The sequence below is a fragment of the Takifugu rubripes genome, chromosome 13 (assembly GCF_901000725.2).
Source record: "Takifugu rubripes chromosome 13, fTakRub1.2, whole genome shotgun sequence".
NCBI lineage: Eukaryota > Metazoa > Chordata > Actinopteri > Tetraodontiformes > Tetraodontidae > Takifugu > Takifugu rubripes.
Genome location: NC_042297.1, coordinates 14,476,551 through 14,501,512, shown reverse-complemented (window position 1 = coordinate 14,501,512; position 24,962 = coordinate 14,476,551). Strand labels below are relative to the sequence as shown.

The 24,962-nt window shown below is 41.4% G+C and overlaps 1 protein-coding gene across 1 annotated transcript in view; it reads left to right on the top strand.

Annotated features, from left to right (window-relative positions):
* map2k5 (mitogen-activated protein kinase kinase 5) overlaps positions 1–23,870 on the top strand; it is a 29,644-nt gene extending 5,774 nt beyond the window's left edge. The window contains exons 6-22 of the mRNA XM_003969820.3: positions 386–444; positions 525–573; positions 1,475–1,539; positions 5,251–5,290; positions 5,382–5,450; positions 5,700–5,781; positions 6,433–6,494; positions 7,477–7,525; positions 7,611–7,684; positions 8,532–8,582; positions 8,665–8,736; positions 9,790–9,819; positions 12,605–12,631; positions 12,971–13,003; positions 15,616–15,677; positions 16,669–16,714; positions 22,025–23,870. Coding sequence (XP_003969869.1) covers positions 386–444; positions 525–573; positions 1,475–1,539; positions 5,251–5,290; positions 5,382–5,450; positions 5,700–5,781; positions 6,433–6,494; positions 7,477–7,525; positions 7,611–7,684; positions 8,532–8,582; positions 8,665–8,736; positions 9,790–9,819; positions 12,605–12,631; positions 12,971–13,003; positions 15,616–15,677; positions 16,669–16,714; positions 22,025–22,126 — 972 coding nt within the window. The 3' untranslated portion in view covers positions 22,127–23,870. The remainder of the gene's footprint in view (positions 1–385; positions 445–524; positions 574–1,474; positions 1,540–5,250; positions 5,291–5,381; positions 5,451–5,699; positions 5,782–6,432; positions 6,495–7,476; positions 7,526–7,610; positions 7,685–8,531; positions 8,583–8,664; positions 8,737–9,789; positions 9,820–12,604; positions 12,632–12,970; positions 13,004–15,615; positions 15,678–16,668; positions 16,715–22,024) is intronic.
* Positions 23,871–24,962: the final 1,092 nt, after the last annotated feature.

Genomic DNA, 24,962 nt, shown 5'->3' with positions numbered 1-24,962 from the left:
TATTTTTGGAATCCTATTTAGTGGGTCTTCTCTTTTGTGTACCGTATCTGGGTTAGGAACCAGGGTCTTTGGTGTAAACACAAGTACCGTACCACACAACAGATGTAAAGAACTTTGTCCAAACGTTTAAACTCTTATCTGTTTTGTCTTTTGAGAAACTGTGTTTAAACGCCATGTTTTCTGTATATTTTCAGCTGCTGCTCCAATCTCTGCTTTTTTTTCTGTTGTCCTTCCTTTTGAGTGGACAACCTCTGTTTTCCCCACATAAACACATTAACCTTCAAATTAAACCAAGAGGTTGGGGTTTATCCTTATTTATTAGGGCCTCTGCTGGCTTTGACCAGTATGTCTTAGTCTGTGTATCTGTGTGTTTGCTCTCTCTCAGGTGAACACAAGGCCTAATCCAGAGTGTAATGCTGTTCCAGAGTCCATAACCAACAACAGGTGAGTTCTTCTACTCCTCTGTAAAATTTCATCTTCACGATAACTCTGATTCTAATACCACTGTAACTGTGCTCCTCCAGTTTAAAAAAATCATCTGCTGAACTGAAGAGGATCCTTACAAATGGACAGGTGAACCTGCGCTCTCTGTTTAGAAATAATTTGACTTCTGCTTCACACCTGGTTCATGGTTTTCCCCGACAAGAGCTCATTCTCACTAATGGTCAGCTTCTCTATTGATTTCCTGTTCTGCCAAATTAGGGCAGGTGAAACAGAGTGTGTGTCTCTGCTTTATGCGGAACAGAGGCTTTTACTATCTCTCTCTATCTGCCTCTCTCTAACACACACACACACACACACTTAGTGGCTTGTGTGTCAGAAAGACAATTAAGTGCAGTCTCTCAGGTTTCTGCTGGAACACAGTTAACTAATAGAGCTGTTCCTTCTCTGTTCTTCCCCACATTTCTTCTCATTCTCTCAGTCACCCTCGTCTAACCATGTTATCCAATCAATTTATTGAAGCGTGGGTGTGGACCTCATTCGTGTTTGTTGTGTGCATGCCTGCCACTTTATAAAACCACAGACCATTTTCCCATCATCATTAAACAGACTTTTGTGTACACTTATGTAAACATGTTTTTGTGTTCCGCTAATAAAAAAAAAAATTCAAGCTCAAGAAATTTGACCTCCTTATTGACATTAAAGGCATTATAGTATAAGTTTGTGGCAACAGAAAAGTATAGCCTGTGCAGCAAATGAATGGCCATTAAACCCTCTATTACAGCCATTCTCCAGTTCAGGCCAGAATAAAGCCCTTTAATAAATTGGACAGCAAATATATTGATCCTGGTTCAGTTGTTTTCTCCTCTAATGCTGTTGAACTTGCACTGACCCGAATGCTTGCCTTGTTTATAGGCATCTGTGGCAGCTCACTCCACTGTATCTCTTTCACCTGTGTAGTTACACACATCAGCCTTCAGTGGATCAGCTCTTACTCATAACAAGCACCTTTTTGTTGTTTGTGGCTCTGCAGATAAATGCACAAGATATCCACTACCAAGAGCAGCTCGGTCACGGGAATGGAGGCGCCGTTTACAAGTAGGTGGAAATGGTCTCACTGCCTCTTCTCGCTATAATTCTAAGCATTTATCCCTCTTTTTTTGGTGCAACATAAATCACTGGTTTTATCTGTCCCTGCATTTATTTATTTTAGCGTGAAGGTTGCAAACATATACAATATTGATTTGGGGCTGTACCTGACAGCACTGGGCTTAATCCGTCTATGGTATGGAATATTACCTGCCACGAGAGAGGCACTCTATTCTTTCTGGAAAAATATATTGTTGGACTGCCAAGGGTCTGACAATGTTGGCATTTGTGGTGTTTATTCTGACCCTCTTTTTCCCCATTTTGTGTTTCTGCCTCCCCATTGGATCTTCCCCTTTGAGCTGTTTTATTGAGATTGAAGTATTGATCACTGCTCAGGCTAACCTTGAGTTGACAGAGTGTCTGCGACATGGTATTCCCAGGAAACCCAGTAAATTTCCAATGAAATGCCCAAGACCGTTCCTCTTTTATTTCCTCAGTGTCTTTGCAACCACCTTTTATCATTTTATGATTCAGAAGAGAATCAGGACCTGAAAAACTTTTAGAATTACCACTGATTCTCATGCTATATACATTACTATTTAGTATATGAATGAAACAGCCAATTAATGAAGTTAATTAAGCCTGTGATGCATGCAGAATTCAGTTTAACTCCCATCTTCATACATGATCTCTGGAGCTCAGCTGTAGTAACTATTGGGTTCTCAGTCACATCTTTTACCAGGGCCGTTTCCCCAAGATTGCTCATTTTGTAGACTCTGGGAATAGTCCTGGTCGTTCCAAAGTTCTTTTGCTCATTTTCCAGATCTGTGTCGTGCTAAGGTCCTGTCTGTGCCTCTGAGGGCAGTTGTCTTGATCTCATGGTTTGACCTTCAAGTGTAGACAAATCTCAAAGGTTATCAAGAGGAATAGAAGGCCTCCACACTTTATAGTCAAGTGTTTCAGGATGGCATTTTTCATTTCATTCATTTTTTTCATTCTGTCAGTCCAAGGTGTGAAACATTATTAAAATGCTGTAATCACACATACAAGTGACCAGCAAAGAGTTTCATTTTTTTCCCTTGGAAAAAATTCTGACCTCTTCATCCTCTACCCTGTGGTCCAGCTTATATTTGGCTTATCTCATATGGAGGCGCTACCACTCCCCACCTTTTAACCTCTTAGCCCATTTATGACCTACAGCCATTTAGACTCAATTGGATGTTAGCAACACCTCAGCTCTCCATAGCCGCACACTGACCCAGCAATCCATCACTGTCAGCCTTTGTTTTTTATTACACACTCTCTCAGAGGTCCATCTAGTCCACCGGTTTGTGTGACTCGGTGGCATACAAACAATTACAAGGACACACAGGCTACTTTTTTGAGCAAGATACATATTAAGACGACCACATTTGCTGTGTTGTGATATCTGTTTAATGCATCCACAATTGTTGGTTTCACATCAAATCATTTGGTCTTCAGTTGGTCTTGTTTTTTGGGGGTGGTTTAACCAAAATGTAGCAATGGTGAGCATCTTTGGCTGAAAAGGGATCAATAGTTATTTAATGCAATGAGCCAAAATAAAGGTAAATTACATGATCAGCAGCATGTCAGTAAAATGACTATTAAGGAGGGTCCATAAAATGACATCATCAGATAAAGGATGAATCAATAATAATAATAATAAAATTATTTTTGTATTAAAATGTAATCAAAAACATTACACTTATCTGTATCATCTCCAACTAATGTTCCCAGACTAATATTACAAACACATCCTCAATTGTTGCTGCAAACTCGGATTTTGGGACCATTTCAGAGAACCACCCCTTTGTTTCAAAGGAGGGAAACCTTTCATTTTTAACAAGTCTTTTGTTCTGAAAGATTAAAAAACAAAGCCATGGTCAGTGCAGCATTGTTTAAAAAATATCCTCTCCTGGTTTTCATTCAGTTACCACAGTCGAAAATTAATTATTGGCCAAACTGCAGAATCACACATGTGTCAGAATTTCTGCGCTTGTGTCTCAGTATTCTGCAGGAGTCTAATTTATTCATTGAAGTGCGCAGTACACAGATTGTTTGGACTACAGTGAAAGGAGGGACTGCTGACATGACCAGTCCTGCTAAAACTTCACAAAATGGTTTGATTTAATTTGAAAAAAGAAAAGCCTTAGGCTGAGGCATGCTAGCACAACTGTGATTGTAATCCAGCTTGCTTATGCTTCAGGTTCTGCCTGCCTCTTTCATTAAGAAGGACCATTACAGCAGTTTCAGGTGACCGAGTCGCGGCTCTTCACCACCCATCTTCCAAGTACGACGTTAGCCCTGATCTAAGAGGCCTGTGTCTCTAAACCTGCAGCCCTGGAGTCTGAGACGGAGAGAGGCCGTATGAATACTGCATGATGGAGCTTTTATTACAGAGTGAGCTGGAGTGTAAATAAGATCCAGGCAATGGGGCACGTTTACTGGGGTCACATCAGGGGGAAGTGGCTGGGGGGGTGGATACGTAACCTTGTTCCCATGTCTCCTGCCGTCACGGGCCTGTCATAGTAACTCATACGGCGATGCTCGGCCCTGGGGTGGTCAAGGGCAGTCTGAGAATAAAACTTTACCCAATCAGCAGTCCAAACATATCTTAATAAATATGAAATGGATGTAGGAAACACTGAAGAGTGTACTCATGTGTACATACACCTTGTATCCAGACACCTGCTTGTAACTGTCAGCTTATCTACAATTCCTATCTTTGCTTAGATTAGTACAGACTTGATTAAATCTTCTTCTGGACTGTTTGGCACTCACGACCTGCCCAGACACGGTTTGATATGTCCATCACGGAGATCTCCCCCCAATTAACATCCTCATCTTAATCAAGTGGTAACAGTCAGGCTTAACTGATATTGATTGTGTTTTAAAGGAAGGCAAAGAATTCAAAATGGAATCCAGACAGTCAGCCTTATGCAGAGATCTTTTACAGAGAAAATTAGACTTTAGCTTTACCAGAAACTAGTGATACTGAACAAAGTTGATAGTTATTCTGCCATAAGATTTATTTATTTTGCACAGTATTTTATTTCTTGTTCAGGGTAGTAACCTGGTAACTGTGCTTTTTGGGGTTAACCCCTGAAGGCCTGTTCTGGTTAGGAGAAAGTGATGCAGAGTGAGCAAAGGCACAAGCGTCACACCTTACAGCACAGACATTTTTCTCTGAAGACTGACTGACAGGTGGGCAGCTGGTGTCACATTTTCTGAGGTTAGCACCAGCTGATGGTGTGCCATCCTCTGCCTCCGTCTCAGCCTCGTCGGCACACAGCTGTTGGGCAGTATGCATCCTTCAGCGGTACAGGTTCAGTTCCTGAGGTAAACAAACCTCTGAGTGGCTGTAACTAAAGCCAAAGTTTGGCATCGAGCGGTTTGATAATTAAATCATTATGGGGCCGTATCTGATTGCTGCTTCACTTGCAACACCAAACTCCGTCTGAAACAAACTGTGATGGCCTGGTTTGATCTGGTTTGGGGTATTGATCTCTGACCTTTTCACAAATGGCAACAGCATTTAGTCAAGGCTAAAAGCCAGCTTTGCTCAGAGATATAGGCAGTCTTCTCAGTCAACATTCAGAACCATGGTTTCAGCAGATCAGAACTGTGTGTACACATATAATACCCATCATGATTTATTAAAAGCCCTTCAAACTTTATTTGTTTTTTCTGTCCCTTCAGAGCATACCATGTTCTTACCAGGCGGGTTTTAGCAGTCAAGGTAAGAGTTCTAGTATTTCATTAGGTGATCATCATTACAATATTGGATTGAACTTAATGATTGTTTGTTTTACAAATGTATTGAATTTCAGGTCATCCCTCTGGATATCACAGTGGAATTACAGAAGCAGATCATGTCTGAATTAGAAATCCTTTACAAGGTCAGTTTTGTGGTTGTTTCCTACAGTACACATGGTCCAGACCTGATTTCACTCAACTACAGATCAAAATATAAGATTAACTCTTTCCTGGCTAAATATTTTCAAAGTTAAAATCAATCTTTAATAGTTGTTTTTTTTAATATATGGGTATTTCTGCTGTAGTAGCACTTCTTAATGAGGCAACATTCCGACAAATTCCTCTTGAAGGATTTTCTCCTTCGTAATCATTATCTTTTCTTTTGATTGCAGTGTGATTCGCCGTACATCATCACTTTTTTCAGTGCCTTTTTTGTAGAGAACAGGATATCAATATGCACAGAATTTATGGATGGTGAGTTTTCTCTGTGTGGGTGTGTGTGTGTGTGAACACAAAATCATGTTGTTTTTTCTTTCCTAGCCAAAGCTGTGTAGCAGAGACTTGTGGGATCTCTCCTATGTCTCTCTGTCATCAAACCATTTACACTTCTACAGATCAACAAAATGTCTTACTCCTGTGTGCTGCTTAGAATGCTCATGTGCTAAAAGCTACAGGGGTGTGAGAAATCTTGACTTAAGTGCACATGTTTTTAAGTTTGAGTGTCGACATGTGTGTTGCAGTGATTCCAATGTCTCACACATTTGATAGCTTTTCTGAACTCTCTGAACTTCATAAAACTTATTTTGTGCAGTAAATTCCATTTGTGTTTCATCATTGTGGTGGAAGAAATTACCACAGAAATGGCAAAAATGGGGCACTGGAGTTGGATTTTAGCATTTCTGTGATAATGGCGGTGTGTTTCAGTTCATAAACTGAGCACATGTGCTGTCATTTAATAATACTTTGGTTCGTGCATAAAGCAAATCTGCTCAGGATTAGGACTGCAGGTGCATTGTTAAAACCCTGTAACAACAAAAAAAAAAACATTCAAATGATATATGTAACATAATTAGAGCCTCATAGCAACCCAACAGTACTCTGAATAAATTATTTGTCCTATTTCAGGTGGGTCTCTGGACGTGTACAAAAGAATCCCAGAACACGTACTGGGGAGGATTGCAGTGGCAGTAAGTTTAAATCTGACGTGGTTTTAGACTTGCATACATAAACTCAAAGTCCTCGTCGCTACAGGACTGACTCTGTTGAAGATGAATAGCTTCAAATGTCCTTTTTTTCTGGGGTTTGCAGTATGACTTAAATCAAAAGACAGCAAATGAAACAACTTTTGTGGGTTTTTTTCACAAGTGTGTATAAAAAAAACACGTTTTTTTTATATCTTGTTACTAATTTGGTAGACAAAGCACAGGTCTGTAGAGAAATGTCAATTTAATAAGTCGGTAAAAGTAAAGAGACCCACATGTGCAAATTTTTCAATTAGCTTCTTTTGAAAAAGTGACAAAGTCTGTGCTCCTCTTCTTTTATCCTCCCTCTGCTTACTCCTCTGTTTCTCCTCAGTTAAAACTAGTATCTTCACAACTGTAGCCTTGGCTTTGATAAATACGCGTATCTTTTAAACACCTATTATCCCTCCCCTGTCTCACCTTTAACTTTGTCTGTAAGCAAACAATGACAGCTATTTAGTCAGTGTTAATTCTAATTTGCAGCTTTTCCTCTTTTGTACCGTCACAGTTGTTAATTATCACAGACAGAACGCGCCCAAGAGGGTGTTAGTGAAGCTGCCTACTGTTGTTCCCCTCTCAGCGCCACCATTTTTGATTCAGCAGGGCTTCAGACAGCTTTTATGAATGCTTAATTTATCTCAAAGGGTAACGTGCATTACAGAATCACAAGAGGTGTGTGCAGGTTCAAATCAGCTCTTCCAGTTACACTTTGCAACATTACAGGGGGATTTGTAACACATGAAGGACACATTTGTGTGGTTTAAATGGTATTTTTTTTTAACCACATTTTCAGCCTTATAAACTCTAGTTATTGTAATTTTATGACTCTCTACATACCTTTCCGTCACATTAAAGTGAATCTATAGCTTCAGATGCAGGTTAAAATGTGAGACTATGTTGCCAAGTTTATAATTATCTACATCTCCAGGTGGTCAAAGGCCTGACGTATCTGTGGAGCCTGAAAATACTTCATCGAGGTGAGTAAAGCGGCGTGCTGGTGTTGATAAATAATGGCTGCACAGTGCTTGTGTTGCAGTTCTATCAAGCAGTTTGTCTCTGCAGATGTCAAACCATCCAATATGCTGGTGAACACCCGGGGACAAGTCAAGCTCTGTGACTTTGGTGTCAGCACGCAGGTACGCTGATTTGTTTGTGCGAGCATGACAGCGAGAGAGAGAGAGAAAGATGGAGAGAGGAGGCACAATTGTCTGGAGCTGCATCACAACAGCGCTGTGTGCGTGTGGTCAGCCTGTCAATCACCCTTTTCCTTTTCAAGTCAAAACATTAGCGCCCTCCCGAGGGTCTTCCACTCATATTAACTGCCTCCCCCCACCATTGTTCTGCAGCCTCAAAAAAAAATCAGTTATTATAATTATGGCCTACACACACAAGAGCAAAGCCTCATTGATATGTATTCAGTAGATATGGGAAGAGCGGGGGTAGCAGATAACTATTGTCGTGTGTTCGTGCATGCGAGCATGTGTAATGAAATCATTTGGGACAACCTTCAGCTCTTCCCAAAAACCTCAACCCTGCCCTTTCAGCACACACACGCACACATAAATAAATAACTACTGTGGCAAATAGTTTTTCTTTCTTAACCTCCATTTTCTCTGAGGCTCCAAGGTGATTTTTTTTACACCTTGTCTGTGTTACACACTCGATTTTTCCAGTGTATCTCTCTGCTCCACATAGACCATCCTCCCCTCACTCTTCAGGGCGTTCTACTAAAAAAGCCATAAGGGAACAGGCACTCATTATCACGGTCCTGTCATTGATGGCATGTGCCATTGTAGACACACACGGACACACACCACCTTCTCCTTGTCTTACCCCTTTTCCCTTGTGTTGGGAGTAGCCCAGAGTAACATGACACAACAGTGGCTTTAGATAATATGTTATGGTTCAGCTCCTGGCTTGTTTTATTTCCATCGAACGACCTTATAACATTATTTATGCGACTGCATCTTATTTCATTTGCAGTTGGTGAATTCTATTGCCAAAACATACGTGGGGACAAATGCATACATGGCGGTGAGTCCTTCCTTTAAAAACTCCTCCGTGAGTTGTAGAATCTATCTTTACATGGGTTGACTTAATGGTTTTCACGTTCCAGCCTGAGAGGATATCAGGAGAGCAGTACGGCATCCACGCAGATGTCTGGAGCGTGGGAATCTCTTTCATGGAGGTTGGTTGTTCTTTAGCTTGTGCTACATCCACCTGTACGTGTTATGCACGGCCTTTTCTTATTGACAGAACGGAATAAGATGCATGCTTGCGTGCAGCAGCTGTATGACAACATGTGTTTCCAAATAAGGCTTTAATTTCAGTCTCACTTTTCCTGCTCTCTTGTCCTCCCCCTGCATTATTGATTTCCCATCTGTTTCTGACTGCGGCTGTCTCTCCGCCGTCTAACAAATGATGTGGGCCTCTGCCTCAGCTCTGTTTGTCAATAATGTTTGATGTTTTTACAATTATAACAGTAATGGATGAGTTCATGTCAAAATTATTGACATGATCTTTAGGTGATAAAGAGAGACTTATGTAGCAATGGTCCCTCTGAGCCTGATCTCTTTATCTCTAGCTGTGGATATGTACATTAAGCTAAATGAAATGACCTGCACTTCCACTCCATTTGGATTGATCTGTACCCCACTAGTTGTTCTATTTGTGTTCAAGGAGAGACGTTGAACATTTTGACATTTTAATAATGTAATGTTGCCAATAATCTGCCCTTGACCAAGATGAAAATGCCCACCCCACCCGAAGTGAATTGCCAAATGTCAGGGAAAGCTGTCACCCAACCCCCAACCCCATCCTAAACATGTAACCATCCCACAGTCTTGCCCTTCTCCTCCTGATCCATCCGTTTTGCTCTCCACGGGGGATTATCGTAGAGGGGTTACTAGCTAATCGCTGATGTTGTTTGATGAAGAAGTGCTGCTGGCAGGGGGGTGCTGAGCTTACCTCAGAGACTAAAAGTCTCAGGTTCTGCCAGGTTTGGGGCCTACAGCAGCTTTCCCATTCTTTGTCTGCTCTTGTTTTCCTTCCCTCATGCTGTGTGTGTACAGGTGCATGAGGTGTGCATGCACCTGAAATGTCCTGTAAGCCATTTTGACTCTTTCTGAAATGAGAATGTAACCGTATGTATGTATTTATTTGTTTACATTTTGTCTTATATAAACAGTTCAGAAAACTTTAAAAATGTGCCATAATATTCGTTCCTTCTTTCTTTTCACAGTTGGCCCTAGGCATGTTCCCGTATCCACAGGTGAGTCACAATTTTGTACCCTTTTTCCATCCGTGTGTCTTTTATTGGTTGGTTTAGCTTGATTAGCACTGCAGCATCAGATGGACTTGTTCCTTTTTTCATGTTTTCTTTGACGATTAAGGAACTTAACAACATTGAACATCGGTTTAGGAAAGATATTTTTCATTCCTTTAAATCTTTTTTTAAAGAAAATTTTAATATACCGTTAAAAATTCTTGTGTAGTTTGTGGATCCCTTGATATATATTTTCCTCTCTCATTAAAAGGAATTCCACTCAAATGTAATTGCTGACCACAGAAATCACTTCCCAATCCAATCATGTCTTAATTGGCCTCTTAAAATGGGTTTATCTTGATAATCTGGAGCTGATCTAACTAAATCTGGTTACCTCATGTTACCTCCTGGCTGTTAACCTTCAGAGGAGCAGATATTGTTCTGGGAAGAAATAAACATGTCGTATATGTAATTGTCCAATGTTAAACCAGCAATGTTTACCAATGGTCGTTGAATAAAATTGGTCATTTTCTGCAAAAGGTTTAAAATACATTATGTATTGACCTGTAACTCGGTCATTAAATGTCAGGCTGGCATAATATGTAGAAAGTAATTGATAATCTTTCAACAATCCACTGGTTTCTTGTGGCTGCCCTACTATCTCGTTCTGCCCCCCCTTGCGTGAACTATCTTCAACCCTCGTCTGTCAGATCAGGGGCAAAACTCAGCTCTTCCATGAGCACCAGCTCTCCTAAAAGCACTTATCTTTCTTCTCCAATCCCTCTCTCCAATCTGTAGTTTTGGACTGTAAGGTAGTATTTAGTAAATAGGTCTCAATTGCATGGTGGCTTGATTGTGTTTCACTGTAACCATCTGCTAAATGACTAAAATGTCAATAAAATGTTCTACAGACGTTTCAAAGTTTTCTAAAGTCCATAAATTAACCAAGTGGAATTGTAGATGAAATGTTAGACGCTGTCCTCCATCGTAAGCTCTTCGGTGTCATGCAGCATTCCTTACCTTAGTGTTAATTTTCCCCTGACTCCATATGGGACTGCAGACAGTTCACCTGGGGGCTGAATCCGAGCTGTATGGTGGGAGAGCTCGGATTCAGCTCGTCGGGCGCAGCCAGCCGGAGTCCTCGGGCAGAAACTGTCATTTTATGCAGACGCTGGCACAGCTGTCTGAGAAAGCCCCCCTGCTTCACTCTGCAGAGAGCATTTCAGTGCAGGCAGAGAGGCAGAACTTTCTGAAAACTAAAGAGATTTAGAGGAAATAATAGACGGAAGCCGGTATCTTTTAATTCAGCTCCAGTTGTTTAAACTGAATTTACCATTGTTGACATTTTTACACCCCTGTTTTTGTCATGATTTGAGAAGGTCTCTTTAATTCCTCTTTGCCACATATCGAGATTCATTTGCATCCCGTGACAGGAGTTAATGAAGTTTTTGCACATCTCGCTTTGAAACTCTTTGGAGACGCCAGATCAGTGATGTGTGTTCAGCTCGCAGCGCTGCGATTATTTTTTTAAATGAATGGTAAAATTGCTTTTGAGTATTTGTTCCATCACATTTTCACAGTTCAGTTTGAAATTCTGGCAAAAACACAATCTCACTGTCCCAGTTATTTTATTTTCCTAAATTCATCTACTTCATAGCTGCCGTCAAAAGCAAAAAAAATCAGGGATGCTGAGGAATAAAATAAAAAAATCATAAAAAGACAGTCATGAAATCATCTTATCCCCACTGGTTACATAGAGACCTTTCCTCTATCCTCACCACGAGTGTGCACATAAGGTCAGACCTGATCATCGGCCGACAGTAATGAGAGACCGTGAAAGAGAAAAGACAGTAATGGATTGTTTAACTTCTTTTTAATATGTGGTCACTTTAACTAGTAGAAGAAAATAAGTCCTCTACTAAGTCTCTGACTATCAGTCTCTGGAGCAGTGGGCAATATTGTTCTCCTAATTATTTCTGAACAAATTAGTTTCCCATAGTTGCTCTTAATGTGTTTGAATCATGCAAAAGTGGATGTAGAGGCGGTTTAAAAGTCTCTTGATATTTGCATGAAAACCTTTATTTAATTGAGTGAATCAATAAGTGTTCTAATGCAGCGTCAAGGACGGGGAGAAATGAGCAATTTATTTATGCGCTTTATTCGACATCTTGCTAAGCTCCGCTTTAAGGGTTTACAGTCGTTAACTTTATGTGGGGAAGTTACAGATCGGTGTGCAAGAAGATAATGATAAATCTGTCGGGATGAGCATTTTCAGTCTTGGAAGGTTTAGTAAAAATGTTAACTTCCTTTTTTGGTAGATTATGTAATACAAACGCTTGTAGTTTTAGCTTGTTAGTTAACAATTTCTAAAGTAAAGTGACCATTTGTCTGCTCTTTAGTGGCTTCTTCCTTTTTCTCCACAGTCGAAAATGGGGATTGTTTATGTTGGAAGCTAACGTCTCTTCACCTGCGTCACACTGATCCTCACAAATCTTTGTGTTTGCAAAAATCTATCCCGGCACATTTCCACAACCTGGAGGGCAGCAATAAAACGCTGCTCTGAAAAGCAGCATTAGTGCATCTTTTTACCCCCATTCTCCACAAATGAGAGCGGGACCATTAACATTTGTGTGTTTTCATTATGTAAATGGTGTTAGCGCATACTCACAAATTGCCAACAGGAAAGCAATCATTTTCTCAGAGTGTTCATAATGTGTCCAAGTGCATCATTTTGATTATGACACGCTAATTACATATCGCCTGATTCCCTTTTCTATGTCTTGCCCTACAGATTCAGAAAAACCAAGGATCTTTAATGGTAAGTTTTATTGCATTTGAATAGCAGAGAGGAAAATTGAGGTCTCCCACACTGTAGTCTGTTACTCTTGGCTGGCTCTCTCATTTAAAAAAACATTCAGATTGCATTTTTGCAATGAAATATTAGATCATGTTTAAACAGCTGGTATTACATTAGCAGCCATTATGGAATAGTAGGAACAAAGCTGAAAGAAGGATCGTATGCCAGACCTCACCACACTTGATTAATCTATGCATATATCATTTTATCACACTATTGATTGTCCTTATTGCTAAGAAATCTCATGCAGGCACTGTGTTTTTTTTATTTTTTAATCCCCCTATGTTTCTTCTCTTCCAGCCTCTCCAGTTACTGCAATGCATCGTTGATGAGGTGAGTCGTCGTCTTATGTGCTTTTGCATCTAAAGTCAGTCCTAATGGTCCGGAAAGCTTATATTTTGTTTCTTAATGAAGCAAACCATTCAGGCGGCTTTGTTCCCCACTCCCTCAACCCTCACCCTGTCTAACTGCCTTAGGGAAGTACACATATGCACACACACACACGCACACGGCAGAGGTTAGACCTTCCATGAGTGAGACACATACGCAGCAACCTGGCTGCTTCACAATTTGGAATGTTTCTGAACTATAAAGGCAAAATGTTTAATCAGGTTTTCTCCATAGTGGCTATAAGAGCACGAAGCTCTACAGCTTCGCTGCGCTCAAAATGACAACACAATTTAATCTCATCAAAGATTTCTTTTTGAGCAGACAGGTTGCCCAGATCATTTAAATTGACAGGGTTTATTGAATAACTTCAACAAGTCAGCAAATGGAACTCTCCAATCCAAGGTTTTAGCCATAATCTGGGATTATTCTACAGTAGGAAATCCGTGCGTGCAGACTAGTCACGTATGCTGTTGTGAAGTGTTGTCACACCTGGGTTGGTGCATGTGTCTGCTGTAGAGGCGTGTGTAGTGGGAAGAACAAGTTGTCCTTCACACACAGATTCAAAAGACCTTGGAAACACGGCTCCTGCGCACTGCTAAAATTGCTGAGTGTGGTTTGAAGGTTTGGGGATTTACATGTGTCAGCTCACAATTAGAGTTTCTACAATTGTGCTCCTAGTGCATTAACTGATGCCACTTCTTCTACATTTATTTGATAATTGCATTATTAACAAAATGCCACGTGATTGTAGTCCAAATTACCCCCCACCCCCAGTCCCATCATCATCATCATTACACATTAAACATGCGTCGCTTGTCCTTTTCCGCCTATTGATTGTCCGTAATTAATAATTAAGTGTTTTTGGTTGTAATGGATTGACCTGAGCTGAACTGTTCATTATTCCATTACATAGATTCATCAGTCACACTTTTTTTCTTGGGCTGTTTGCTTTTCCCTATGGAGGTAAAAAAAAAAAAAAAAAAAGCACTTTCTCTCTCTTTTGTCTTGGTGAATGCTGCGATTCGGAGCAAAGGATAAGCAGAAAGATGTAAAACACAGAAGTCACTAGCCTGGGAATCTGTGGTAGAACACCTGAAAAAGCACCTATATGATGCTGAGTCAGTTCAAGGCTCGTCAAAGGATCAGGTTAAAATATTTACCGGTAATGGTTTAATTCCTTTTCTTTATAAAGTAAAAACAAATGAACTGCAGCTAAGAGAGGAGCCACTGCATCTTCCAATCTAAACGGACATTAGAGCTCAGGGATCTTCAGCAGGAAGTTTTCACTAATGGTTCCTCCATCTGTTCGCAGTGCACGCTCATTAATGTTCCTCTCTCTCCTCCATTTGTTGAATAGCAAGTGGTTTCACTAATAAAGAACTCCCACTTTGTTTTCAAGCCTGTAATTACTGCTCTAATTTTGCCTAATAATTACTTCATGGCAATCACATGTATATTTACTCGTAGCCCTGTACCCTGGCGGTGTGCGTTGTGTCTCCTAGCAAAGCAAGATGACGAGCGGAGGTCTAATTCACACAGACCAGCCACTTTCATCAGCCTGCTTGTCTTTTGTGCCCGTCGCCTGCTGCCACATCAAAGCTGCAGCAGCGCTCCTCTCAGCTGGAGACATGAATACATGCATAAACGTGTGTATTTGTGCTGCGTCCAGGAAGATGCATGCACATGCTAATATGTGAGGAAATTGCAGGGTGATTTTGTTCCAGACTTAGGCTGTGTAAGATGTAAATGTATTTGCACAGCCCATGGGCCTATCCCATCCTAAGTGTGTATAATACACTGTACTATAATAGGCTCTATACGAAAGGAATTACTTGGTACTCTCCTTCTGAATGGGGCACACGCTGGTGCTGGTGCTGCTTGATGCTCAAGGGCATTTGTTTGTGCGTGCCTGTGTATGTGTACGTGCATGTGCTATGATATATTGCTCATCCGAGCGGTGGCGGTACAGCGAAGTGCAGTGAGATTAGGAGGGAACCCATTCCTTTGTTAATTTAAATGGGTTCATGCATCATGCTTTGCGGGAGCCCGCCGATCAGAACGCCGAGGAATGGCGAACACTGCCCAGAGGTGTTTTTAATGGCACAGCAGGACTTCAGATTTCACAAGGTTTAATTCTCTGCAGTTGAGTAAATTCCTGGTTGAGGGTTGTTGTTTTTTTTTTGTTTTTTTTAAATCTCTGTGTATCATTGGCCCACAGTGCTGTATACGCTTAAGCCTTTACGTCATTTGGGTCTTATTTGATTCTTTTAAACATTGCTGTGTGTGTTAGTGTTGAATATTTTAAATGATCTATATGTTGCTAAGACCAAACTGTACAATATTAGATATGTGAGAGGGTGGAATTATTATTGTTTGAACAATAGCAGAACATGGTTCAAAGGTCAATGATAGCACACAGCATGTCTGGTTTACACACTTATCTTATGACCTTTGTGGACAACACATTGTCAGGAGTAACATGTACGCTTGATTTAAATGTTTACCAGAATGAAATCTTGTTTTTTTTAATCTAACTGGTCTTGTGTTCTTCCCAGGATCCTCCAGTGCTCCCAGTCAGCCAGTTCAGTGACAAGTTTGTTCACTTCATCACTCAGTGGTGAGTCCAAATGACAAGCAGAAAAGCATCTCTGGGAGTTGATCCACTTCCTCCTCTGATCTAAAGGGACATCACTTTTATCAGTTTAGATCGCCAGCAGTTAGTTCTCTGCAGTGGTTCTTCCATCTTTTCACTGTGCACCCTCATTAATGTTAAAGAAATTAGATTTAATCGACATCAAATCAGAGTTTTGGAGCACGGCTGCACATCTTTATGTGGAGGCTGACAGCTTCTGGTTGCAGTATTTAACCGGTCTGTGAATTACTGGTGCATATTTCAGTGAAAGTGTGACCTAATAACTTTATCCTCATCCACATCTCTCAATGGCGACGTGAACGAATGCATCCAGCACAATAACATCAAACAGGGTGAACTAAATGTAAATGAATCGGTGGCGAACAATAGCACCGGAGTGCATTTACAGTACCTGTGGACTGTGTATTAATGCCTTGTGGTCGCAGTGGTTTGAGAGAGAAATTTGAGTTTTACTGAAGCTGCATATAAAGGATTGATTTACCTATTGCAACAGGACAAAGACAGTATTTACTCTGCATTTTCCTCTGACTCATTAGCCTCTCGTGTCCCTTCTAAACGGCTGCCTACACCTCCGTGTGTGTCCGTGCGTTGGTCGCCAGCTGTTGTCTATCCCCCGCGGCAGCTTTATTTACTCACGTCTCTCAAAGGACGGGCTGAGGTGCTCGTTTCCCCCTCTGTCTCCTCACAGACTGAGCAGTGATGCATGTCGCTGTTGCCATCGGTAACAGCAGAAAAGTCCCAGCTCAAGGCCTCAAAAATATGTAATACGTATAGTTTTTACAGACTGGGTCAAAGTCTACACAGAGGGCACTCTCACACATACTGTATGAGTATAATAAAGGTAATTTAAATTGAAAAAATCAGTTTAGTTTGCTGTGTTACTGGCTATGATGTTCATTCATCCATCAGAACTCAGAATTAGGTAGCTTAAACCGCTTTTATCGTCTTCTTTCAGTATGCGGCGACAACCCAAAGAAAGACCTGCCCCGAATAACCTCATGGTAAGTTAAAGCAAGCCTTTTATTGACGGCATTTTCAAAGTCGATGCAATATAGATTACAAAAAAAGCTCCATTGAAGATGATTGTCACATTCATGCATTTATAAATCTATTAAACTGTATTATGTTGCTAATGCCTGGAGTATACAATTTCTTTTAAGACTGAAGGGTGTTCAGGTCAGGGACCCTTGAAGTCGGCCTTACTTTTCAGTGAACAGCAGTAATGAACTTTTTGCAACCAATTTAAGATGGCAGGGAGGGTTGGCGAGGGACCTTGATGGGGGGATTGAAACCTCTTCAGTGATACTTTGTTAAATTTCGCCCATTGGAGCCAGGCTGAATAATTCAGGCCACTTTTTTGTCCAGGTGTCAAATAATTCCAGTCTGCAAATATGTATTTTTACAGCTTAATTAACAGAACAAAGGGGAATAAAAATGTGTGACTGCCTTTGTGCACAGAGCAGCAAAATCGTGCCCAATTGCAGATTCATTATTTTGTATGTTGATGCCCAAAACATAATTAATTCTGATATAAAATCAGCACCTTTGGATCCTTCAACCTAGAGACATTGAAATGGAATTTGAAAGAGCAGTTTTGTTTCTTTTTTATTCATAGACTTAAATCACTGAATTATTTTCAAAAAGATTTCCTTTTATATTGTCATGGCCACTTGGCTCAGAATGACCACAACATAAAAGGGGAGACCACACACGTTTTAAAGATTTTAACAAAATGGGATTTATTAAATAACTAAAGTGCAACATCAGTGCTGAAGGTGAACCGAAGGATGTAATGCAGTATCAGTAAGGGGAGAGTGTAAGGTGCAAAAAGGTCTAATGAAATTCCAAACAAAGGGGGAAGCCAACGAGGCTTTAGCAACCAGACTGGCGCTCTCCAGCACGGCCGCAGCTGACCCTCGCTCCGATCAGCCCGATCTCCGTCTCCATCACCACATCAGAACAGTGGTTTTAAGCCATCGCCTGGCTCATCGGGTCAACGAGCCGCACCTGGAGTGGTGACCTCCAGACAGCTCCAGACAGCTCCATCTGCACGCCATACACAACACAAGACCAAGCGCAGCCAAAAACACCATTCCCAAATATTGACCCAGACGTGAGGCCGCCTAGTGGGCCGTCACAATATCCATATTTAATTGGTTAGCAGTTACCATCAGTTACCATTTCAGGTTTGACTGGGCAGATTTCATACACTCTCCCTTGTTCCCTCTTATGGAATGTGGTCGTAGTAGCGGCGAAGCTTTGGCGGTTTGTACAAACGGGCTTTTAAAAGCTGCGACACGCTCCGGTCTGTGTCCCCGGATGGTGGACAGCAGGGTCGGGTCCACAGAGAGAGGACGGAAGGTGTAAATGCAGAGCTGCTCACACTCTGCATGTTCTCGGTCTCTCACCAGGCAGGAGGCGCACAGGGCAGCGCCGTTTAAAGACCGGTTTAGGAAAAAAGCTGGTCCTGAGGGAGAGGACACTCATTTTATTTTGAGAAAGTTTTTGCTTGGAACGCTGCTTTTATGTTCTATGACTTCAAGTCAAATGTGTTTGTTCTTTTATTCAGAAATGGGTTTGGTTTCTCCTCTCCTGTCCTGCTAGACCTTTTGAACAGATGAGCAGGCACGTACGGACCCCTGCTGATTGTCTGTGCTCCCCACCTCTCAGCCTACCTTCAGCTACCCGAGTACATTAAAGCTCTTTACCTTTTCGGTCTGTATGTTAACGTGCCGAGCCGCCGGTTTTGCCTCTTTATTTCCTCTCTGTGCTCTACAGAAAATGCCACCATTTTGAAACTGCAGGCAACGAAAGCCAGTGACATTTTTCTGCAGCCATGTAAACTTTCCTGCAGTTTGAGGGGTTTAGGGTGTGTTTTTCTCACCACAGAAGTGATCAGAATTCGACAGGAATGTCGCACAAGTGGCATGAAATGATCTTTTATCAAGCGATTCGACCCTGGAATTGAACAAGATTTAATTTGAACATTTCTCGACAGAAAAGTAACACCTATACCCAGGATCTGTCCTATTTTCACCACATTTTGTCTGAATTAAACTTACTAAGCTTAGTGGTTTAGTTATGGTCTGTCTTATACAAAAAACAACACTGACATTATTTTGAACCAATTTCATATCCAAAAATTCCTCTTTATTTCGTCTGTTCTATTTAAACTGCACAATCTGTGTCTACTTCAGAGAAAACAGTGATGACCCTCGCTTTAATTTTCTTTGACTAAGATTTGATGGACATTTGGCCCCCGTCCTGCTGCCCATCCCCGTTCCCCCGCCCCTCTCCGTCCCTCACTCCCCAGCCAGCAGCCTTCACGCAGCCTTTTAGCACCCTTGTCAGCACCCTTGTCAGCACAGCCTTCCTATTCTGCTTCTCTATTCATAGGCACAGATACAGACATTTTTACCCCCTCCCAAAACACACACACACACACACACACACACACACACAGAGGCACCAGATGAGCCCCATGGATTCTGACAAAGGAACCCCTCCCTTTTCACCCCTAACCTGCGTAGCTTAGACAGATTAGTGTTGCAGAACTCCTCATCATGCCTGTATCAGCTAATGTGGATAAAGGAATTTGTTACCTTTGCTTTTCCCACCTCTCCTTCTTCTCTTCTGTCCTGCCTTCCTTCTCTTTGTCCACTCAGAAGTCCATGTCTCCTTTAGAACTCCTTGTGTGCTAAAAGCCTGTTGGGGCTCTGGTCAGTCTCTCCTCAGACTTCTGTCTGATCTCTTTGTCTCTCTTTCCATCACTCAACATCTGCACCTTTCTCTCGAATAATCTCGACCCTTGAGCTTCACGTTTTGGAACCGATGGCCCGTTTGGTCGTGGTTTGTACAATTTGAGTGTTTGGATATTGAAGTTTGGGCACTTGGGGTTGTCTCTTCTGTCCATAATCTGCAGTTCATCAGGCACCCTGGAGGTCACTGCAGCCCAGGAGATGGTGTGTGTGGCCTAATCTGCCACCAAAGGCCATAACAGGGCAGCACAGAGAGAAATATAGGAAGGCAGCCATGTGGTTGCTTTGTTTTTGTATTGCTGCTGTGGCTTTGCTTGAGATAACTGACGGTACCACTCACCGCCAGGGTCGGGCTTTGGACCTGTGACCAACAGTCTGTTGAACAACATGTTATGTTGTATTGTGACAGTGGTTCTACAGAACTACCAGGTCTCTCTCACACCGCCGTCAGAATTATGTCAGCAGGATCTTCTTCTGCGTTATCCTGCAGAAACCAACAGGTTTCCAGAGGTAACAAGTGATTGGCATGATCATCTTTAAAGACCCCCTTTTTCTATCCATCCTCAAACACACACAGTGACAAACACACTGCATTTCCTCCAACACTATTCAAATGAGGAGACGGCCATTCTCTTGTTTTAATTGCCTCTAACTCGTTTTAATTCCTTCTGAGCATATTAATCATACACTGAGTTATTTAAAATCGCATAAATTAATCTTGGATTAAACAGAGCCACACAGGCTTCAAACAATTAAAGACTGGGATAGAATTTCCCCTGGGTTCAGGCCCTTTCTCTTAAAGCGGTGCAGTTTCAGGTGATTATCCGGTTTTGATGCGGTCAGACAGTGATTAATGTAACTTCATCTCACGTCTGTCCACCTTCCCCTGCAGCGGGAAGACACGACACCTTCAATGACCCCCGCTACGGCACAGTTATTCATACTTCACAGGCTCCGCCCTCTTCAAGTTCCCAGTAATTGAATTATCAGTTGAATGCGGGTTTCAGCAGGCCAAACCTGTGTACATCTGCGCTTTGATTGTTGGTAGATAGAAGGGGTGAAGAGGAGTGGTGCGGTTTGAGTGATGCCCTTTTATGCCCGTCAGTTTCCAACAGAAGCCTCTGGCCAGGCTGGGTCTAATTCTGGAGCAGCAGCACCAAGTTGAAATTAAAATAACGCCACTCAGGACGTCCCTTTTTATTTCTCTTATTCCCTCTCTACTGAAGAGGCAGAGAATGATTGATTAGATGGGGTTCAGGACAGAGGGGCACCCAGGAGTGTCCACATCTAAAACACACACACACACACACACACACACACACACACACACACACACGGATATGAGAGTAATTAACCTCAGACTGTTTTAACCCAAAGTGTCTGTTAGAAGGACAACAGGATTGATGGAACTCCCTCAGCCTTTAAAAATCTCTGTAGTTTCTGGAAGATTGAATATCTTATATATATAAGATACATATAATATATCTTTTTTAAATATTTAAACCAAATATTTAGTATTTACAGTGAATCTGAATTCTGAATGTTTCAATATCTGATCCATTACCAAATGACTTAAGTTGAGGACTTACTAACTAAAAGAGCAGCACCTTTAGTTCTTAATGTATTAGCGCCCTAATCAGGCTAAGCTAGCTGGGCTAATCAGTTAGTTAAATGCTCCAGGCTAATGATTAACCAGGTTAATTACTGGCACTCCTGCCGTAAATACACAGAAGATGACATCATGACATAATCTGATTAAGGATTTATGACGAACAGGCTTGAGAAGGATTCAGTTTTCATTTCTTGTCAGATGTGGAGATGAGTGTCGAAGGGTTGGTCTAGCCGGCCTCAGTTTGTTCTTTATGGAACTGGACGACAGAATCAGTTTGTTTGAGGTGTCTCATTTACCACACACCCCCCCCACACACACACACACCCGCGGAGCCCTCGCCAGCCTCCTTGACCCCCAGCTCTATCTGGAGGATCCCCCAGATGAGCCTCCTGACTGAGACTGTTGTCGCTCAGACGTCACGTGGGCGCGACAACGTATGATAATAAACTTTACGAGCTAACTGTTGGTAAAGTATCAGAACCTTCCCGTTTTATTACAGGGGCCATTTTACAACCTGTGAATATTCATGTTGATCATTAAGAACACTTATTAAAACATCGCTGATCTGGAGAACGTAAACATTTAAAGACATCCCCGTTTAGTTTATTTGTATTTTATTATTATTTCCTCGACCATGTTTAGAATAATTGTAGAAGATGAATGCTTTTTATAGAATCCACATTCAAATGTGATAATGTTTGTGGCTCCAATCTGTTTGATAATAAAAAATGATTTTGTGGATGAGTTAAAAAATCTTGTAATGGCCTTTCAAATGTCGCCTTGTTGTTGTTTTTACGAGAGCTCGTTACGCCGGCTTTTACGTCGTTTCAGCCTTATTTTCCATCCTGAAGGTCACACGTCTGACGACTCAACTGCTGCAAATAAACACATAAAAACACCTATGAAATATTGATTATTTTCCTGTTTGTTTGGCTTTTTAGGATCATTCCTTCATCGTGCAGTACAACGACGGTAACGCGGAGGTGGTGTCCATGTGGGTGTGTCGCTGTCTGGAGGAGAGGCGCGCTCAGGGACATGCCTGACGGCGACCACGGCCACGCCTGGAAGAGCGCCCCCCGGAGGCTCCAGAGTGAACTCCATCTGTATGCACTGCTCCAAACACGGGCTCAGAAATCACTAGATGTTGAAAACTTTATGTGAGGAACTCTCCCATAAAGTTTGGCTGTTTTGTTGTGTGAAACCAGGAGCCAACTTCCTCCAGATTATCTGATCCAGATTATCTGATCCAGATTATCTGATCCAGATTATCTCCATCCAGTAAAGTTTGTTTCAGGACTGAGCAGAACTGTGAAGGTTCTCGCCTGTGAGTTGATGTGTGTCCATTCATGTGTAGTAACGTAGATCACAAGTGAACATGTGCCGTTTGAAGCAGCTCTTCCCGATATAATCCTCAAAAATATCTTTTTTTTTTCCATCTCTTGAGTAATTTGATCATTGAAAAGTTTCTTCCACAGTTCCTGGATTATATTTATCAACTTTTTCCACTTTTACTCACAGTAAATCTGAATAGTATTGCACTTTTAAAAAAAAAAAAATTGCCAAATAATGAGTTGTAGCGATGAGACACGAGTCCCCACCAAAGACAGCGGCGCCGTCTAACACGCGCACAGACTACATCCTAACCTAAATCTACATTATATGAAGAATTTCTTGGACAACAGTAGCATCTTCAAAAGTATTCGAAAGTCAGAGCCCTTAATTCAAGTTCAGGTTCATGTCTCTGCTTAGTGATGGTTGCCAGCGGCGTCCCTTCACCTCCTGTTGCACACTTCAGCCTCGTTTCATAACAGTTCAAATTCCATCGTGTAAGATTTTCAATTTATAGTCTATTATGTGTAAAATAGAATGTGCAATAATCTCAGAATACCAATGCCCATTAATCATCACTCGGGGCGTTTCTATGGTAACCTGAAATGGACAAACTGATTTGAATGCTTAAGTATTCATTAATGTCACATCCGCAGTTGAAAATCTAAATTTAAAATTCTGACCTCTGAACGTCCAGACGTGGGACATTGTGTTGGTCCCCCGGCAGATGTTGTCGTTCCTCTGACAGCTCGCTTCCTGCGATACACATTTCCACCACTAGATGCTGCCAAATCTTACACACTGGACGTAAAATGACCGACAGCCTGAATTTACTGCGGTCTGTAGATGAACATGGAGAGAGATCCGGTGTGATCCCCTCGTCACGGAGGGTAACGGTGAGGCGTCACCATCGAAGCGCCCTCTGCTGGAGGTTGCCAGAACTCTCCGCAATACACTTTGACCAAATTTGCAAGGTTCCAGCTCCGGTCAGAAACACGTACACGCTTCTCTCTTCAGGTTGTCTGAGACATTCGTTTGACCTTAAATGGAACTGATATCAGCGTAATTTTCAACAAAACCCAACCAAAAACACGCGTTGTTCTTTAGATGCCTTATTGTTTTGTTTTTTTAACCTATGTATCTGCAGTATGGACTGAAATATTTATTACCTTATGTTTGTTGCATCTCCAGCCTTTAACAGTTGATTCCTGTGGTCTGTCCTTTCTTTTTCTTTTTCTTTTTTTTATGTTTTTCTCTTCTTTTTTTTTTCAAAAAAAAAAAAAAACCACAAAAGAAAAGTCGGCGAGGACCCGGCAGAAATATCGAGGTGTGACATTTCTGACTGGATCGCCCCCTTTTTTGTAATTGTCTGTGTGGGCTCATATTCCAAACATACGCCAAAATAAGAATTTAAAAGTGCTTAAAGTGATCATGTGATTAAATTCTGAATTCATCACATAAACGTTGCAGAATCGTTTTGTCGGCCTCTTCGTGAGTTTCTGAGGAGCGTTTAAACACATCCAGCAACCGCGAGCGGGTTTTTAGTTTTAAGTTACCGCAACAAGATCTCGACAACTTCAAACCTTTGTGTGTCCATAAATGACATGTTTTTTGGTCTAACATTTCCCCATTTTCCCCCAGAACCTGGAAGCAGCTCGTTATCCTCACTCCAGTAATGATTTGCTTTATTAATCATAGTCAACCTTTAATTAACACCAGCCTTTATTAGTTGAGCATTAAAATGTGAAAAGTTCAAAGTGCAACTGGAGTATATGTTTTTATTCCAACAGGTTAATGCAGAAGTAATTGTGTACATTAATTTAGAGGAGCTGAGGTTGAGATTCAACCTCAATCTAATTTGCTAACTGACTGTTCATCATAGCATAACGTGCCAAATTAGTTTTTTAATGTAAAAATGGTATTTTTTAAAATTATTTTTACTGCAGTATATAAGCTCGCCCAAATGATGTTGCTGGATATTTGGATTTAATTTAAAGTGGTATATTGATGTTTTCACCTCACCAGATCCAATTTATTATGAATTTTTAACCGACCCTCATATTTACTTGTGTTTTGAGGAGCCTCACTTTATGTCAGACCCCTTTAATTAGAGTCCCACAAAGCTGTTATTTACATTTTTTTTACATGTGCGCGGCCCCCGCTGTGATTCAATGCTTTGCTTTGTGTTCATATCTTTTTTCCAAAGGGGGATTAAGGACACACTTTGAATCCAAAGGTTGTTTAGATTCATCCTGAATTTCAGCGCGGTGATGTGAAGGGCCCTGCAGCGGATTGTTGGCTGTGGCAAATGAAGGAGTTTGACCCGATTTTCTATGAGCACCAATTATTCTTCTGAGGGACATCCAGGTATTAATACAGCACATAAGCACAGAATGCTGCGCGTCCTTGTGTACATTTTTTGAAAGATAAGTGTCTGCCACAGCGTGAGCTGCTCTTTACTCCATGAACCTTGTGGCAGCGATGTTCTGAATAAGCGTCTCAGAAAGTTTGATAGAAGTTGAAAAGAGAGACGGACTGTAGCACACCACC